We start from the raw sequence: 20,037 nt of genomic DNA on the forward strand, positions 1-20,037 counted from the left end.
TTCGTGTAATGACAATTAATTGTGCCTCCACGTGTACGGGCTAGCTAATCGAAGAAAGCTAGATTTTCCTTCAGCCCTTATGTAGTTGTGTTTGCCTGCAATGGTGATTTGTTATAGTCATTCCTCTGTTTTCTTTTTTTTCGTGATAATCACTACAATAAAATTAGCGTGATGCTAGCCAACCCTACCACAAGGGCAATGAGGGTGGTATTTGGTTCTAATCGAGGTACAAAGCAAAAGTCGTTGTCTAGCGATCGATCGTATTCCAATAACAGTTTGCTAGAAGTTTGTCAACACACCTACGGAATGTCGCTAAAGGTTAATAGAAGGCCCGTTATTCGAACAATTTGAATTGCTTTCACGATAATGGGAGTTAGGCTGGCACGTGCATGACACTTTTCAGGCGGCTGATCGGTTGATACCTTCTCCACTGCCATTCCGGCTTATGTTTCAACATCACTTCAGTAGTTTGTGTGTTGCTCAAAAATAAAAAGAATTATTCCGGTGGCGAACAGAAAACCATGGTGGTGTGATGCAATGTGCTATGCACGTTGCGTACTTGCCTTGAACTTGTGTGTCGATTACTACAGAGAAGTGTTTTCATTTTTTACTGCTAAAGGAGATCTTTTATTGAATTTTGAAATGTTGTTTTTCTCTAGTATATTAAATCACATTCGTTTCACAATTTTCAAACCACATGTTAAAATTGTTTTCATTCTGTCTTTTACACTTTCAGCTTCAATCTAGTTTGATATCGAAATATAACAAAAGGTGCACCAAATACACGACGTTGGAATTGATTTGATTTTAACGGTAAAATTTGCATCGTGGAAAATTCATACAATTGGCAGAAGAAGAAATCTCTCACCTGCCAGGAGCCACACAGGCTACATATTGTCGCCAGCATCCCTCGCAAAATCTTTCGTACCACTCACAATTACGGCGGCGGTAGTAGCTTCCACCGACCAAGAATACGATTTGCGATACAGGGGTATGGTATATTTTCTGGGTGATTGGGGCATGGGAGATATTGAACGTACTACCGCGCAACATGTCCCTACGAATTTGCAGCAACTTAATTTCCACAACTACAACAGTAGCCAGCAACAGCAGCAGCAGCAGCATGAGCACCACCATCTACAGCTACAGCAGCATTCGCGATCTGTTCCATACAATGTGGCCCACCAGCACCAACAGCAGCAGCAACAAGAGCAGCAACAACTGCAGCAGCAGTCCGTTCACTTCGAACGACCCGTTGCTACTGACGGTTTCCATGTAACGAAGAGTGGTGACAATTTTCCGGCGTACCTAAAGGAAGCGCACCAGCAGAAGCCATCTCTGTTCGGTGCTCGGCAGAACAGCAAGCAATTCTATCAGATCGGAGACCAGCAGCACGTCTCGCGGACGTCCACAACAGGGGCCCTTCACCATGAGCAGGAGCAGTATCAATCGCAGAACCTCCACTTTAATAATCACGCCCTCCTGCAGCAGCAACAGCAGCAATGTCAACAACAGCAGCAGAAGCAAGCGCAGCATCAAAACCTCCACCACCATCACCACCACCACCACAACCAACAACCACAGCATGATACCGAAAGTGACGAGGACGAGATCGCTCTGTATCCTCTCAACAACCAGGTACGGGTTTGCATAAACGATTCATTCCGAGAATGCATGTGCATTACATTAAATCTACGTCCATTTTCCTTACTTCTCACCCGCCAGGTCGGTGGCCATACGAGACTCCTGCTGCTGAACCAAAGCACTGTGATCAAGCCACTCAACCTTCGTGAACTCGAGTTCTATCAAAACATTCCCAGCGATATACAGCAGTTTGTTCCAAAGTATAGAGGTAAGCGAAATCCACGATCGACATTCCAAGATTGGTTGCAGGAGGAAACTAATTCCTCGTAGAAATGCAGCGCGGCCAACTGTTTCGCGTCGGATTCGAATTTCGATTCACCTACCGCGATTTACCACGCCGCTTGGAGTATTTCGAATTGTTGTTTTATTTTAATTTCCTTCGGCGTCGCATCGACGGGGGGCAAGTTGTTGGCTATTTTTGAGATTTTTAATATACTCGTCCGCCAATGCCGGCGCCGGGCTGCCCGGAATATGTCGACACGACATTGCGTCGACATGAATTTTCTGAGGACCCTGGTTCGACAGCCGGAATGATTTCATGCCTCTTCTTTCTGGCATCTCCGACCATTGCTGCAGTGGCTACTCAAACGGTTTTCCAAGGACTCGTTCAAGTGTTTTCATGTTGTGCGCTGGAAGTGGAAGAAAATGGGGATTTTTGAGATCATTCATAGCACCACCTTAGAGCCTGCCTTTACCAATTACCATGTATGTAACTTATTTGTCTATCTATAAAATTGTTGTTGTATCTTACAACTCCTGATTCGCAATAGTTTATTGTTTGCATAACCTTTTCTTAAAGTATATAACATTAAAGGCCTAAACGATGGTCCACAATCTATAAAATAGGGGATATTTGTAGAGGCAAAATTAGATAACTGTTAAAGACGATTGTCTTTAACGGTGCTCTTCGCGGGAATAAATGAAAGGCACCAGCTTTTCTTGCCTTTTGAAACTAACTTTATTAAGGTCGTTCGATACGCCAAAAAATTGTCCGGCTTCTCACTGTTCCGCCTTGCAAAGAGATCGAAGGCGCGTCCTTCGATCCTTTTTATGCTTATCTAAAAAACATCGCCGTCGCGGCGACGTTTCTGTTCGGCTAGCTTCGTTGGACCGAAACGTTTCCAACAATAACTTTAAAAGTACCTTTACAATTTGTTCCGTAACGTGCTATTAGAATTGAAGTCCCATTTTGTGTCGTTTTCTGGAATCTGTCTGTGTTTTATTAGAAGCACTATAAAGCAACAATTTTGCCCATTGAAATTCGATTGCTCACTGAATATTGAATTGATTTGTCGTGTATTTCATTTGTTCAGCTATAAGTTATGTTTGTTATAACTAATCCAGAAGGAAAACTCGTTTGTTTTAATAGTGTTGAAGAATTAGTCATAGAAACATACGAGCATGCTAGAACAAAATGGAGAGTGAATCATGGAACATTCTTGTTTAATTAAAAGTAGGTGATTAATTGTCTATCCATTAGATTGGAAGCGTCACTGTTTTCACGCTACATTTGAACCAAATCGCCTTTTAACTGGTTGGTTTAATTTTTCTTTTCCCAATCGTGGAATGTTCGCTTCTTTTCTTTCAAAACTCATCCTCTCGCTTTCTTCCGAGTGGAATTTTCCCACGGCGCGCGCTTGGCAACCAAGTCCAGTTTCAATGCGGGCCAACCACCAGTCTATAACCGTACTGAAGTGTGTCACCCCGGCAATGCGATGGGCAATAAAGTGTTCGCCCGCAAGCAGCTGTTGAGGGGTGCTTCTGCCGTCGCCAACGTCGGCGCCGATCGTGATGTTCGCTGTTATTCTTCCAAATACAGAAACTCATCGTCCACAAACCGTTCACTTCTCTCTAGTGTATATGGAAACGGGAAAAATTGCATGGATTTCTCCGTGTAAAGAAAACATTCTCTTCACGCTCTCCTCGTGCGATGCATCCGACTGGTGCAACAATCCCGGTGAAGGTCACCGTACGTCGTGTGTCTACGCCAAGGTCGTTTCTAGGCAGAATCAAACTATTTGAATGTTTCTTCTCTGTTTGCAAAAGTGTAAATTTTGACTACTAAGTGGAAAGTAACTACTTGTAGTTACCCCTTTAACATACTGGTTTGTAGGTTGAAAAATATAGCTATTTTGTTTGCAGCCGCCTACCGCACGGTGAACACTGTGACATAGTACATATGGATTGCAATACGTAATAGAAAAACTTCACAAGCAGGGGTTGGGACATGCAATTTTCTTCCTACCTATGGCGATATAGGTGCATTTCTGTTCTCATACCAACCAATTTCATCCTACTCATACCAACATTACATAGAGCTCTGGAATGTGATGGCGCATTGGTATTCTGCGCTACAAACCTAGCAAACGGGCGCGTAATCGTCGCTATTTACTTCAGCACCCTCCAACGCCCTTTACCCTCTTTTCAAGAGTAAAGTGATGGTATTTTAATCAAATCTACTCATCGATAATTACTTTTCCTTCCCCGCTGAGGATGATGCTTCTGCGTAGATACACGAATGGATTTAATGCGTTTCCTAAGCCCAATGTTTTCGATAAAAATATTACAGAAGATTCCGCCGATTGAAGCACCGACCGGAAAAACAAATATTATCGCTGCCAAAGTTAACCGCACGGACGAATTTGTAGCGCACCCTAGAACGAGCCAGGCCTTTTTCCCGCAGAACGACTATATTCTTATTTTAGAGTCGCCATGTCGGAGTGCGCGCGCGTTTAAGCATGGTTGCTGGTTGGTTGGTTGCGGGTGGTTATGGACATCCGTAAGAAAAATTATCAACCTCCTTCGTCTCCACCGGCAGCTGAGATTGGAGTGGTTTTTCTCTACAGCGTGGATTTTCGGTGATTCAAACTACAGCTAGCTATGCATCTTCTTAGACATTCTTTCCGCCGTCCACTCGACTCATTCCAACTGCTAAAAAACAACCTTATCCATGCCTCACTTCCGAACGCACATTGCTTCTAGGTTTTGCGCGTTTCGTTTTTCCACCGTCGGACTCGACGTCGGAATGGTCAAGGAAACCGGAATTTTCTTCTTCCTTCCTAATAAATATTGCGCGTTTGAAGAAGGGAAAAATACCGTAACAAAAAAAAATAGACAAGACAACCCGTTGACTGGCGCCAAGTCATTTTAATGCGCCACACGCCTTCATTATTACTATTATTGTTAGTAATATTATTATTATTGTTATTATTAGCTGTAGTAGTGGTTCTATCGGAAAATTTTTCGAGTGGAAGATCAACTGGAAAGGAATGGAATGCGAGGATAAATATTTGAATGACGCATCATCTTTTCCTCCTCGCACAGAGCAGTATTGATGAGGAAAATATTACGGCTCTTCTGTCGGTCGTTTTCCCGAGGCCTGGCGGAATCGGACTGAATAGGCTTTGAAGTTAATGTGATGTATGTTATTAGGAATGGAAAATAAACCTTTAAATCACGGCAACCGAATCGTCGGTTTGTAGTTGGACATGTGTTCTGTTCGCTTTTGCCTTTATATAAAGCGTATCTACCGCCCCATACATGGATGATCTAATTTGTCCAAAATATTAATATTGGAAATGTTACATTTTTACTTTTTTATATATTTATACATAAATACATTAATATCAATTGCCGGATGTGTCATGTCGCGTACAATAGGTAAAATGATTCGGCCACAAAGTGTTGTTACGCCATGCGAGCATCGTACAATGGATTCCAATGAAACTGGATGGCGTGATTTTGTTGGGACATAAAGAAGGGAGTTGTGCCAGCGAACACACCACACAACCCACAGCCTGTGGACGTTGGTTCCCATTTAGGTCGAGTTCATGGTAGGTTAACGTTGGTCGAAAAAATAAGAAATGAAAGCAAAATCAGGGAGCATCGGCATGCGGACGAAAGTTGACACATACTGCAGGCGGGCTCACGTGTGTTTATGTTGCGCACACGCACACAGCAAGTTGGATAGATGGCACCGTAAGGTGTTTGTGAACTTGTCCTGCTAGATGATGGTAAATGAAAATATGTTAAAACTAATCCCTCCGGTTCTGGATGGAAAGTAGTACGTCTTCAAAGAAAGACGATGGCATTTACAATGTTGCAATTGGAAACTTCGAAGAACCATGAATGCCCTCACATAATATTTTACTCTGTTTTGTCTTACATGTAGTGTGTTTAAAAATTCGACCTTGGTAAAATAAACCCAAATGTACCCAAATGTGCCTATGTTTTCAGGAATTCAGAATGATTTAAAAAAAAACTCATATTCAAAAAGTAATAGTTCTATTCAAATACGTTGTTACATAAAATAGAGAGATCTGCTGCGAAGGTTATTATTATTATTATATTATTTTTTATTTAAAATTGTTTGCTGTTGTTACACAATTTTGATCAAAGTTGTACAATTGACATTAAAACTATTTTTTTACGGCATATCGGCCATGCATAAAACAATATTCAATACAGGCAACATACATGTTGCCCAAGTCACACTCATATAAAACCGTACGAAATCATTTCGCTGTTGATAGAGTCAAGTTGGTACTAGGCGTCTCCATCTAAATCATATTTCAGCAGAGCTGATTAATTCTGGTGGTTTTTGTCATCTGGCAATCAAGTGCCAATGGCATGAGAAATCAATTGAATCATCATTGGTTCGTTGATGGTCACATTTGATTGCATGAGGTTCTAAATAAAAATATCAACCACACGTGCTATGAAAGGGAGGGAGGGAACACATCGAAAAGGCAACTCTAGTGGCGTTGCACCAATGTTAAATGCAATTAATTGCATTTTTGTTGACGTTCTTAACCGTATTCTAATGAATTCGTTTCTAACCATTTTGTTAATTTTCCATTTTCGTTTCAGGTGTTATGCAAGCGACGACCATGGGTGGCTCAAAGCTCGAAAAACGCTACTCGCCCAGCTTCCGGGACGATCCAGTACGAAAGACTGCCGCGTCGAAGAGGAAGCGTGAAGAGGTGCTACGGTTAGTATACGTTCGTTGCGACTCTGATGCTATCCGTTTGGCTTCGGTTACCTGTAAAAATGTACCGTTTGCCGGAGACGCTAGTGCAAATGGGGGAGAGGGCTCCTGCTGGTCATTGGCGTAAGCCTGTGTTTGCCTTTCGGGGTCAATTCGGGTGCGATATACTGACGTGGCGACAAATGAAGTGAACGATCCATCGGTGTTTGCCACGTGGTTACGGCCGGTGTTTCAGGTGTCTGGTTATCTGTAGATTGTCTACTTTGATGACGGTTTGTTGTGACCATGAATCCTCTATCATCCGCGTGAAAGTCAGTCGATGATGGGACATGCTGTATACAGCGCTAGTGCGCGCGCGCACTATTTAAGCCGATCCCCCGTTACTACAAATGACAGCCTCACAAATGCCACCATCGATTGTATTTTTTTTAGATGTTTTGATACCGGTAAACTTCTCACCGAACAGAGCTAAAGAGAGGTGTGCCACACACGAGGAAGTCGCCGAACAAAACTCTGACACTCACAGTAAAAATCCCCTGACGTCGCAGTAAGATCTCGCACATGCAGCCCGGCTCTAATCATGGTTTTTTCTCTTTCTCTACTCTTCTACTTGCAGGATGAAAATACATAAAAATGGAATACCTTCTGAAGTGTTAAAAAGTATTGCACAGTTAGACAACTCCAATAAACAATGTTAGTATCGTGTTCGTGGAAGCGATGACGCAATCGTCGACCACATCCTCTTACTCAAACCCAAAGAGGGAGGGGTTTGTTGTGAAGTCGAATGGGTCGCGAAATATGACATATCTTTCCTACATATCCTGCCCTGCAATCGCTTCGTTGTGTGCCGTCCGTCCGTTCCCACTGCTTACGTTCCTTCGTGCTCGTCGACAAGTATTCATCTGACCGTCAGTTCATCGCACATGCACATAAACACGTACCACAACCTTAGACACAAATAAATTCCTACCGGCGAGGAGAGTCATCAACATGCTGCATGTATTCGTTGTTTTATGGCTTCCAAATCACGACGTACATCCCGCGTACGAATGTCTGCACAGTAGCGGCGGAGGCTATTATCGATTGAAGTCGAATAAATATACGTCCTTTTTTCGTATCATTTGTGCGGATTTAATATATTCGTAACAACGAATGTCTGGTCGACGAACGAATTAGCTTTATCAAATATGGGATTGATGGCACACAAAAAACACGGTTGACCTGAGTCGAGCACTAAATTTAATTCTAAATAATGATTTCTGTACTGAAGTACAGGCACCTTTAGAAGAAAGTCAAATCCTTATGTTGTGATTACTTACAGGCGCCCAGCACTGTTCGTGGGTTCCGTGTGAACAAGACACGAACTGCTTGTACTTGTCACGTTTCCTTTTTTCGTCAGTTTTCGCACACTGATGGAAAATGGTGATAGAATTAGTTTATATCTATTAGGTAGACCGACTTTCGACACTGTGCGAGAGTAATCCATGGCGGATTTCACTTTACCGTCCTGGATGACAAAGCTTCATTGCAGTACTTCAAGCTTATACACATCAATTCTCATCCTGTTGCCATGTCCATTTTCATCGACTCCACGCTAGTTCCGTTACCCTTCCCCCTGAAGCCGGAAGAACGTAACTGCTTGGGCGCTGTGTTCTGTTTGAACTGTGGCCGCAATAGAATTGCACTAACGATATATTCCCGTTTTTCTATTTTCCTTTCATCCGAGAGCAGATTTTCTGATGCTGGAAAACATCACCTCCGCATACCGGCAGCCCTGCATCCTCGATCTCAAGATGGGGACCCGCCAGCACGGTGACGATGCATCGGCGGAAAAGCGCAGTAAGCAGATGGCCAAGTGTGCGGCCAGCACATCAGCCTCACTCGGCGTCCGGCTCTGCGGTATGCAGGTTTACCAGACGAAGTTCGACGATTACGTCAAGCGGGACAAGTACTGGGGCCGCGAGCTGTCCGAAGACGGCTTCAAAGAAGCGCTGCACAACTTCTTCCACAACGGCTACCGATTACGGGCGAAGGTGATCGCGAAAGTGTTGGACAAGCTGGAGCAGCTACGGCGCGTCATCGAGAAGCAATCGAGCTACCGCTTCTACTCGTGGTAAATATTCAATCATGCCCGACATTTTACGCATGCATTTAATTAACTTGTTCTGTTTGCCTTCAGCTCACTACTGATCGTGTACGAGGGGTACGAAGATCCGGTCATGATGGCCGACAGTACCGAGCCTTCCGATGCCGGCGACTACCACCTGCTCGAGACGGAATCAAACTCCTACTGCTACGACGCAGACGCATCAAACAGTTCGATTGAGCCACCGATGTCGTCGTCGAATGAAGAGTTTCCAGTCCCGCCGCCGCGCGCCTCTTTTAGTTCCTCCTCCTCGCTACATCACCACCGCGTGAACGCTTCGATGGCCACGGTGGCAGCGGCAGCTGCAGCGGCCAAAGCGGCAGCAGCCACAGCATCATCAACGCCACTCCATAACTCCGATGCTGCTTCCCGGGTCGGTACGGCTCCTGGTTCTTGCACCACATTCGCCGGTCACCACTTCCGCAGTGTAGTGACGGCAGCCGTCGAGCCGATCGAGCAGAGTCTAGGTAGTAATGGTGGCGACCGTACGACGGGAAATTTGTCTTCTGCTCCGGCATCCGAAACAGCGAAGGTAGCACCATTCTGTCCGATTTCGGAGGAGACCATCTATCCGGGTGCGACTGATGGTTCATCATCGCCGAGCGACGCCATTCCAATCATGCCACTGTTACCCTCAGCGGTTGGTGGTGGCGTTACCTGTGCGACCTCGTCGCAGCACATTGTCAGCTCCAGCCCGCACTCGATGGACTCATGGATGAACTACAGTAGCAACAGCAACAGCAGCAGCGACGATTACGCGGCGGCCTTCGTGGTGCCAAAAGCGTCGGTGCCGGGTGGGCGCCCGGAACAAAGTACCGATTTCGAGCCCAGCTTCCTGGGGGATGAGAGTGGAGGACCTTTGCGGGGCAACGACGGCGGTTTCAGTACAAGCAACAGCAGTATTACTTTCGGCCACAGTAAGCTTTCGCTCGAGAGCAGCAACATTTGCAACAATAACACTACGGAGAGTGTGGCCACCACGAACGACCTGGGCGGCGGTAGTATCTTCGCGACCGGGGTTGCCGGTGCGGTTCTGGGTGCAATAGAGCCGAGTGGGGTGGGCAGAAGTGTGGAGCAACGCGTCGGTGGCGTGTTTGAGGGTAGTAGTCAGCATGACAACTCCGACGCCGGATACCACGAAGATGAGGTGGATGATGACGACGAGGAGGAGGGTGAAGTGGACGACGAGGAGGAGCGGCAGCTGTTGCGCAAGAAGCAGATCGGTAGCAGCAGTGGCTCGAAGCGGCTGAAGGGCAAGGATAGCAGTAGCTGCTGCCCGGGAGATGCGGGCGTCGGAGCTGGCGGCCCCATTCGGAAACCGCTCGGTGGCTCTACTGCGAGCGGAACGGCTACAGGGGGCACCTCGATCCCGCTACGCCGAAAGCTTAGCTCCAAGTCAAAATCGGGTTCGCTTGGCGGCGGGCTAGGAGGGATCGGCGGCGGTACGATGGGTATCGGTGGCGGCACCAGCACGCTCGGTATGGCCGATGTTCGTATGATTGACTTCGCGCACACCACGTTCGAGATTAAGAACGGGGGTGCCTCACTATGCACCAGCACCAACGTCAAGGTACACCACGGCCCAGACAGTGGTTTCCTCCGCGGTTTGGACAGCCTCAAGAACATCCTTACAGAAATTTGCGAGGATTTCTATTAGTTAGGGTCGCATTAGCCTGCGCTGGTATGGAAGGGAATGATGTCAACGAAACGAACAGGCCAAATCATAGAAGGATCTGGGGATCAAATACGGAGCTCCAAGGAGCTACAAGTTTGTCGTAAACTGCTATGGGTCTAGTTTTGTCCATTTGTTCTAGTTGCAAGCATCATCGAGATGTAAGGAAGGTACAAAGCAATGACAAAAAGAAAAGGAAGTTGTGCAATCTACCACAGTCAGATGATTTTCAGTTTTCGGAAAACAAAACTTCACCTCACACACACAGACATTTGTACGAGTGATCTTGAATGGCAACAGAATCGATGTTCGGGGCTGTAATCGAAGTAGCCATGTGATGTTTTTTATGTTTGGAGAATATTCTAGTGGTTTTTTATTTAGAAAAACCTTTTTTATTGGAAACGCAGTCATTGACTGCGAGTTGAACTCCCCCAAAACACCATCATATAGAGGATGTCGATCTTTAGTCGATTTTGTCATACATGGCAGTTTCTCACATGTTGTTTTATTTTTGTCCACGGTGTTTTCCAAAAGCATACAAAATGCTACTAACTCCGTGCTCATCTCATGCACGAGAGTGGTACGATTTAGTACGTCCCACTCTATTCAAGATCCGATAGTGTCGTTAGTTTCCTAGCATAAATTGGAAAAGGGGACTCAGTCGGTTGCGTATCAGCGAACGACGATGCTGAGGCGAAGAAAATATAATAGAAAATAGTGCACGGCTGCGGTACACCATTAGTATCAGCGACAGTTTACGGGGAATTTAAACGGTCCACGACCATGCACACTGTTTAGAATCCAGAAGACGGAAAATCCGGCTAGCAAGGTGTCGAAGGGAAGATGAAGAATGATTATGTGAAGATTGTGATACAAAAAAGCATTTGTTTGTCCTCCTCACCGCAGCAAATTTAGTTACGTTATTAGTCGAATGCGCTCAAGTGTCCGTCTTTTTTTTATGTTGCATAAATATATATATATCTATATATATATATGTATTATTATATAAATATTTCATATGTGTGTCCCTTAGGCAGTTGAATTGTAATACGGTTTTTGAAGAAAACCACGGTTAAAATATGATAGAAGATTTATACTTTCCACTTCCCGTCGTGTTATCTATTATTTTCGTTTTCCTTTTCCAATCCACACAAGACGCGGTGGTAGCACTCTGCAAACGATCAGTTATGCAGGTGTTAAAAGTACAATTATTGGTTTATAGTAATAACGTCCATTTTTATGTCTATTTGGTGATACTACTCTTTGGTGAATGGTGAAACGGACGGTTTAGCAACTAAAATGTATGTATGCACTTTTAGTTTTGGTCAATACGGAACACGGTAGGTCCGTCGTGTGTGTTGTATTTGCTTTATCATTGCGTACAATCCTAGTTGCTTAGCGGAATCTTTCCGGGAGTTTCGGTGTTTGTGTTGATTCATATGAGTATTTATTCGTCTTAGTATACTGTAGTTCCTTACGCCATCTCAACTCTAACTTTTAATTTGGTTGAGTATTTATCAACCAACTGCACATGTTTTTACATCCTCATTACAATTTTGTATTATTAACGTTAGCGGTTAATAAGCGACTGTGCACACGCGAATGGCCATGTTCTGTGTTATCCTTCCAACCATACGGGTTGGATAAAAACACGAAGCTGAATGTTTGAATGGGGAATGAATGTGTATTATTAGTACTGTATAAAACGTTGTCCTGTTTGAGCCTTTCCGCCATTCGCAAGCCCTTTTTAATTAGCACCATTTCCTATTTGAGAAACGTGAAGAAGAAAAGTATAAAATTATCCTACTAAGAACTTACAACGTTGGTTGAATTTAACGATACAATGCCATTTTCTTCTTCCCTTCAATTTGCCATGCCTCTTCGTGTGCGTGTGTTTGTAAAGAAATGTAATGTATTGTCACAAAGTAAACGATTAATCGCACCGATTTGTTGCAGTTCGCGGTGTAAAGTACCTTAGATTAACACACTGAAATGCAGAATCCAACACCGGGGGCATCAAACCGACTACAAGTTGTGGATTTGTATTAATGTTTTTTTTTAAATTGAAATGCATACAGTAGCAACTAATTCTTGTGCTAAAGACAACTTTACAGAAAGAAATACAGAGTCGTGTGACCCCATGGCACCGACTATTGCGCACCGTTAATTCTGCCTCACCGACAGCATTACAAAAGCCATTTGTGGACGCTCGAATGGTCTTACGGATTCAGCATAGCATTGGGTACAAACCAAAATCAAAATCAGAAGCAAATCGCTAAATATGTCTTTGTCCTTACCGGTTTCCCGATGGCGGGGTTCCAAACCGAGGCGGTTGAGAAAAACTTAAGCCGAATTTAGCTAAAAGCGAAATACTGAAAAACAAAAAAACAGTGCGATTGATAGTTTGTTTGGTATGTAGCACCCCCAACTCTAAAGTCGTTGCGTAAGTAATAAGAAAAAGCGAACGGATTATCATAGTGACAACATATGCAAAGAGACAAAAAACTGGAAAAAAGAAAATGATAAAAAGGAAAGTAAGCTGGGAATAGCTATAAACGGACACGAAATTGTGAAAAGAAACATTGTAGTGTCTCGATACACATTCATTTGGAGAACCTGAATAAAGATTTAAACATTTTGAAATTATTATTCGATTCGAGTTTTAGTTCACAAGTTCTTCTTTCCGATGAAAAAGGAGTCGAGAAAGGAGCGGATAAATTCTTACTGGCATAAGAAAATAATACTATAACGACTATCTTTTCCATGTTAGGCCGATAATAGACGGCGCGCGTCCGACGCGTCCGTGTCCCGAATGTTATCTACAATCTGTCAAACTGACATCTTCTAGGTCACTTTCGGCACGCGCTAGCCGACGCGCCTGCCTGGACGCAGAGTTGCTTCGAGCAAGCAAAAACGTTTCAATATAAATGTTCAGTTATAATTAGTTCGTTGAGTGGATGTTGTATAAAAACACACATCACACCTGCCACGCTAAGAAAGAATGAGTTTTTCTTCTTAAATACTTAAAATAAAATGTTTTTAAGCTTTACGGACGTTCTGATTAATCTGGACGACAACGTTACAGATGTGGGCGTTTGCTACCCGAGGGTAAAAAAAGATGAATTGGTAAGTAAGAGAAAAAATAAAATCTTACATGTATTGAAAGATGTTTTCACTCATTTCCAGGGCTGGCAACCTTCGCTAGGGGACATGGAAGAAGAAGAGGCAGAAATGTTTTATGAAGATGACGATTATCTGGAGGACAAAAAGGATTCCGAAATCGACGCTCCTAAGGAAAAACAATCAAAGAAGGGTGACGCCGCCTGCCATGGATCGGTGTTTGGCAGGATTACTTATTTTATTTTTTTGTAGTTAGATGTAGTTAGATTTATTATTGTATTGATCAATTGTTTGATAAAAATGTCATCATTTTGTAATGTAACCATGTAAATGTAAACAATGTAAATGTAAATGTAAATGAGTTGATGTGTTTAAAAATATTCAAATTAAATAAACATTTAAATCGCTGCACAGAAGATGTTTTTGTTACCCGTAAACAATTTCATTGTAATAAAGGAACAGCAAAATAATTTTGAGTTTGGTTTAGTTTATAACTTTTATTTCTTTTCCTCGACTTTTTTGTTTGACTGCAGGTCTACACAGCGCTGTAACAATCCTTCGACCGGAAGTTTCATTCTTTCCGGAAGTTCGATTCTTTCCGATTTCTTTTAGAATATTGTTTCAAAATGTTCATGGCCTAAATCAGAGAAAACATGAATTCATGATTTAAATATATTCAACTGATCGGAACATTAAATGAACATCGCTAGAGTAGCGTCTTGTTCAATATCCGAATAGATTCTTGAATGATAATTTGTGTGGTTTTCTTTACTCTCATTTACTCTTTTACCCGATGGAGAAACATTTATGCTTTTTTTCACCAATTCTGTCAAATTCATGAAATGCCGTCCATCGTGTTTGGGTATACTTTGCCCAAATTCATTCAAATGTTTTCACTGCTGCTTCGGGACTCGATGCCTATTGTATTGTTGTTGACAGTTTTTAGTATTTTCCCAACGAGGTCTTCGTAAATTCTGTTCTAGGTGAATATTTACTTACCGGCAACAATTCACCAACAAGCCGTGTCAAAGGCAAGAAATTCAATAGCCACAGGACAAGAAAAAAAGAACAAATTTGGATAAGTAGGATAAAACATAAAACCTTACACGTAGTAAATATACACATCAGATAAGTGTGCACTAAGATCTAAAATTTTAAATCTCAACCAACTGAGATCTAAAAAGAAATTGCTAAAATTTTAAATAAAACCGATTGCTTCTAGTAGACTATGGAATGCAATTTACTACCTTCGAAACAGCCTATAAATCAATCGCAGTATACACATTTCATTATTTGAGCATTTGTAACGATTGAGTACGGATGCTCAAAACTAACACAATGGGTATGATCGATTTCTTTTGTTGTTTTAGGTCCAAAAAGGAGCCGGAAGAGGAAGAATTCGTTTTGTGGAGCTCAATAGAAGTAAATGAAGAATTCGATTCAGTTGATGCAATGCGGGATGAGGATGTCCCGGACGCCGATGTCCCGAACGAAGATGTCCCGAACGAAGATGTCCCGAACGAAGATGTTCCGAACGAAGATGTCCCGAACGAAGATGTCCCGGACGCCGATGTCCCGGACACCGATGTCCCGGACGCCGACGTTCCGGATGTCGACGTTCCGGACGCCGATGTCCCGGACGCCGATGTCCCGGACGCCGACGTTCCGAATGTCGACGTTCCGGACGTCGACGTTCTGGATGACGACGACGTTCCGGACGACGACGTTCTGATGAATCTGGACGACAACGTTACAGAGGTGGGCGTTTGCTACCCGAGGGTAAAAAAAGATGTATTGGTAAGTAAGAGAAAAAATAAAATCTTACATGTATTAAAAGATGTTTTCACTCATTTCCAGGGCTGGCAACCTTCGCTAGGGGACATCGAAGAAGAAGAGGCAGAAATGTTTTACGAAGATGACGATTATCTGGAGGACAAAAAGGATTCCGAAATCGACGCTCCAAAGGAAAAACAATCAAAGAAGGGTGACGCCGTCTGCCATGGATCGGTGTTTGGCAGGATTACTTATTTTATTTTTTTGTAGTTAGATGTAGTTAGATTTATTATTGTATTGATCAATTGTTTGATAATGTAATCATTTTGTAATGTAACCATGTAAATGTAAACAATGTAAATGTAAATGAGTTGATGTGTTTAAAAATATTCAAATTAAATAAACATTTAAATCGCTGCACAGAAGATGTTTTTGTTACCCGTAAACAATTTCATTGTAATAAAGGAACAGCAAAATAATTTTGAGTTTGGTTTAGTTTATAACTTTTATTTCTTTTCCTCGACTTTTTTGTTTGACTGCAGGTCTACACAGCGCTGCAACAATCCTTCGACCGGAAGTTTCATTCTTTCCGGAAGTTCGATTCTTTCCGATTTCTTTTAGAGTATTGTTTCAAAATGTTCATGGCCGAAATCAGAGAAAACATCAATTCATGATTTAAATATATTCAACTGATCGGAACATTAAATGAACATCGCTAGAGTAGCGTCTTGTTCAATATCCGAATAGATTCTTGAATGATAATTTGTGTGGTTTTCTTTACTCTCATTTACTCTTTTACCCGATGGAGAAACATTTATGCTTTTTTTCACCAATTCTGTCAAATTCATGAAATGCCGTCCATCGTGTTTGGGTATACTTTGCCCAAATTCATTCAAATGTTTTCACTGCTGCTTCGGGACTCGATGCCTATTGTATTGTTGTTGACAGTTTTTAGTATTTTCCCAACGAGGTCTTCGTAAATTCTGTTCTAGGTGAATATTTACTTACCGGCAACAATTCACCAACAAGCCGAGTCAAAGGCAACAAATTCAATAGCCACAGGACAAGAAAAAAAGAACAAATTTGGGTAAGTAGGATAAAACATAAAACCTTACACGTAGTAAATATACACATCAGATAAGTGTGCACTAAGATCTAAAATTTTAAATCTCAACCAACTGAGATCTAAAAAGAAATTGCTAAAATTTTAAATAAAACCGATTGCATCTAGTAGACTATGAAATGCAATTTACTACCTTCGAAACAGCCTATAAATCAATCGTAGTATACACATTTCATTATTTGAGCATTTGTAACGATTGAGTACGGATGCTCAAAACTAACACAATGGGTATGATCGATTTCTTTTGTTGTTTTAGGTCCAAAAAGGAGCCGGAAGAGGAAGAATTCGTTTTGTGGAGCTCAATAGAAGTAAATGAAGAATTCGATTCAGTTCACGAAATGCGGGATGAGGATGTCCCGAACGAAGATGTCCCGAACGAAGATGTCCCGAACGAAGATGTTCCGAACGAAGATCCCTACCAACATTAGCTTCGGGTCGAGATAGGAAATTAATGGGCAAGAGCGAGATGGTGATAGCCTTGTCTCTTTTACACCAACGCAGAAATTCCCCCGTCCCGCCACCGCCAGAAATCTCTGGCCACCGCGCCCATCTGTTGCCGCGACAGCCGATCCGAACTGAAAAATCGAGGTTTGTGCATCAAAGTGCGCATGCGCAATGCAATACGATACGAAGTTTAAATGCCCTGCGCGATCGGGTCTTCGAAGACCCAGCGCGAGCGATCGAAAACCCAGCGCGAGCCATCGTTGACCAGTCGAATGCCCAGCGCGGTCGAATACGGACGTATGGGTACCCGTACGGGTATACCCAGCGCGAGCGGTCATTCATTCATACGTACGCAGCGCAAGCGATCGCTAAACGAAGAGCAAAAGCCTCTTACGGTGGCCATATGAATTCGCTCCGCGAGAGGTTTAAATGGCTAGAGCGGGTTGAGCGCGAACGATGCATTCCCATACAGTCCATACAAACGACTACGCACTAGATATATATTGGGCCTTTAGCACACCGTTCTCAACAAAGAGCGACGGTCTTGCGGTAGGTGCGCAGAGACCGGAGTGGAAACAACGCGGTTCAATTCCGCGTAACAGCTCGAGACATGAAAATGTGTAGAAGGAAGAGAAGGAAAAAAGAGGGAGGGCCCCGAAAGGGGCCTCCATTTTTCGTTTTTGTCGTGGCAACTTCGGTTTTGCTTCGGCAATTTCCAACCAAATCTTTCAGACTATTCGTGTCCCGATTGAGTGAGAATTTGGCTGGGTTTACTTCGTGCAGTGTTTCGGGGGATGTTCCGAACGAAGATGTCCCGAACGAAGATGTCCCGGACGCCGATGTCCCGGACGCCGATGTCCCGGACGCCGATGTCCAGGACGCCGATGTCCCGGACGCCGATGTCCCGGACGCCGACGTTCCGGAAGTCGACGTTCCGGACGTCGACGTTCTGGACGCCGATGTCCCGGACGCCGATGTCCCGGACGCCGATGTCCCGGACGCCGATGTCCCGGACGCCGACGTTCCGAATGTCGACGTTCCGGACGTCGACGTTCTGGATGACGACGACGTTCCGGACGACGACGTTCTGATGAATCTGGACGACAACGTTACAGATGTGGGCGTTTGCTACCCGAGGGTAAAACAAGATGTATTGGTAAGTAAGAGAAAAAATAAAATCTTACATGTATTAAAAGATGTTTTCACTCATTTCCAGGGCTGGCAACCTTCGCTAGGGGACATCGAAGAAGAAGAGGCAGAAATGTTTTACGAAGATGACGATTATCTGGAGGACAAAAAGGATTCCGAAATCGACGCTCCAAAGGAAAAACAATCAAAGAAGGGTGACGCCGCCTGCCATGGATCGGTGTTTGGCAGGATTACTTATTTTATTTTTTGTAGTTAGATGTAGTTAGATTTATTATTGTATTGATCAATTGTTTGATAATGTAATCATTTTGTAATGTAACCATGTAAATGTAAACAATGTAAATGTAAATGTAAATGAGTTGATGTGTTTAAAAATATTCAAATTAAATAAACATTTAAATCGCTGCACAGAAGATGTTTTTGTTACCCGTAAACAATTTCATTGTAATAAAGGAACAACAAAATAATTTTGAGTTTGGTTTAGTTTATAACTTTTATTTCTTTTCCTCGACTTTTTTGTTTGACTGCAGGTCTACACAGCCCTGCAACAATCCTTCGACCGGAAGTTTCATTCTTTCCGGAAGTTCGATTCTTTCCGATTTCTTTTAGAATATTGTTTCAAAATGTTCATGGCCTAAATCAGAGAAAACATGAATTCATGATTTAAATATATTCAACTGATCGGAACATTAAATGAACATCGCTAGAGTAGCGTCTTGTTCAATATCCGAATAGATTCTTGAATGATAATTTGTGTGGTTTTCTTTACTCTCATTTACTCTTTTACCCGATGGAGAAACATTTATGCTTTTTTTCACCAATTCTGTCAAATTCATGAAATGCCGTCCATCGTGTTTGGGTATACTTTGCCCAAATTCATTCAAATGTTTTCACTGCTGCTTCGGGACTCGATGCCTATTGTATTGTTGTTGACAGTTTTTAGTATTTTCCCAAAGAGGTCTTCGTAAATTCTGTTCTAGGTGAATATTTACTTACCGGCAACAATTCACCAACAAGCCGAGTCAAAGGCAACAAATTCAATACCCACAGGACAAGAAAAAAAGAACAAATTTGGGTAAGTAGGATAAAACATAAAACCTTACACGTAGTAAATATACACATCAGATAAGTGTGCACTAAGATCTAAAATTTTAAATCTCAACCAACTGAGATCTAAAAAGAAATTGCTAAAATTTTAAATAAAACCGATTGCTTCTAGTAGACTATGGAATGCAATTTACTACCTTCGAAACAGCCTATAAATCAATCGCAGTATACACATTTCATTATTTGAGCATTTGTAACGATTGAGTACGGATGCTCAAAACTAACACAATGGGTATGATCGATTTCTTTTGTTGTTTTAGGTCCAAAAATGTCCCGGACGCCGATGTCCCAGACGCCGATGTCCCGGACGCCGATGTCCCGGACGCCGATGTCCCGGACGCCGATGTCCCGGACGCCGACGTTCCGAATGTCGACGTTCCGGACGTCGACGTTCTGGACGCCGATGTCCCGGACGCCGATGTCCCGGACGCCGATGTCCCGGACGCCGATGTCCCGGACGCCGATGTCCCGGACGCCGATGTCCCGGACGCCGATGTCCCGGACGCCGATGTCCCGGACGCCGATGTCCCGGACGCCGATGTCCCGGACGCCGATGTCCCGGACGCCGATCTCCCGGACGCCGATGTCCCGGACGCCGACGTTCCGAATGTCGACGTTCCGGACGTCGACGTTCTGGATGACGACGACGTTCCGGACGACGACTTTTAGAATATTGTTTCAAAATGTTCATGGCCTAAATCAGAGAAAACATGAATTCATGATTTAAATATATTCAACTGATCGGAACATTAAATGAACATCGCTAGAGTAGCGTCTTGTTCAATATCCGAATAGATTCTTGAATGATAATTTGTGTGGTTTTCTTTACTCTCATTTACTCTTTTACCCGATGGAGAAACATTTATGCTTTT

At 43.2% G+C, this 20,037-nt stretch overlaps 1 protein-coding gene across 1 annotated transcript; it reads left to right on the forward strand.

Moving 5' to 3' along the window:
* Nucleotides 1–769: 769 nt before the first annotated feature.
* On the forward strand, nucleotides 770–11,194 carry LOC131289211 (uncharacterized). The gene is made up of 6 exons (XM_058318423.1): nucleotides 770–1,638; nucleotides 1,726–1,852; nucleotides 6,514–6,634; nucleotides 7,248–7,324; nucleotides 8,363–8,744; nucleotides 8,811–11,194. The coding sequence occupies exons 1-6, from the start codon at nucleotides 994–996 to the stop codon at nucleotides 10,432–10,434; spliced, it is 2,976 nt and encodes a 991-aa protein (XP_058174406.1). The 5' UTR covers nucleotides 770–993; the 3' UTR covers nucleotides 10,435–11,194.
* Nucleotides 11,195–20,037: the final 8,843 nt, after the last annotated feature.

This window comes from Anopheles ziemanni, chromosome 3 (assembly GCF_943734765.1).
Source record: "Anopheles ziemanni chromosome 3, idAnoZiCoDA_A2_x.2, whole genome shotgun sequence".
NCBI classification, from domain to species: domain Eukaryota; kingdom Metazoa; phylum Arthropoda; class Insecta; order Diptera; family Culicidae; genus Anopheles; species Anopheles ziemanni.

Coding starts and splice junctions, on each gene's coding strand:
- LOC131289211 (XM_058318423.1), top strand. CDS start 994: ATGGTATATTTTCTGGGTGATTGGGGCATGGGAGATATTGAACGTACT. Junction 6,635..7,247: donor AAGCGTGAAGAGGTGCTACG/GTTAGTATACGT, acceptor TTCTACTTGCAG/GATGAAAATACATAAAAATG. Junction 8,745..8,810: donor AGCTACCGCTTCTACTCGTG/GTAAATATTCAA, acceptor GTTTGCCTTCAG/CTCACTACTGATCGTGTACG.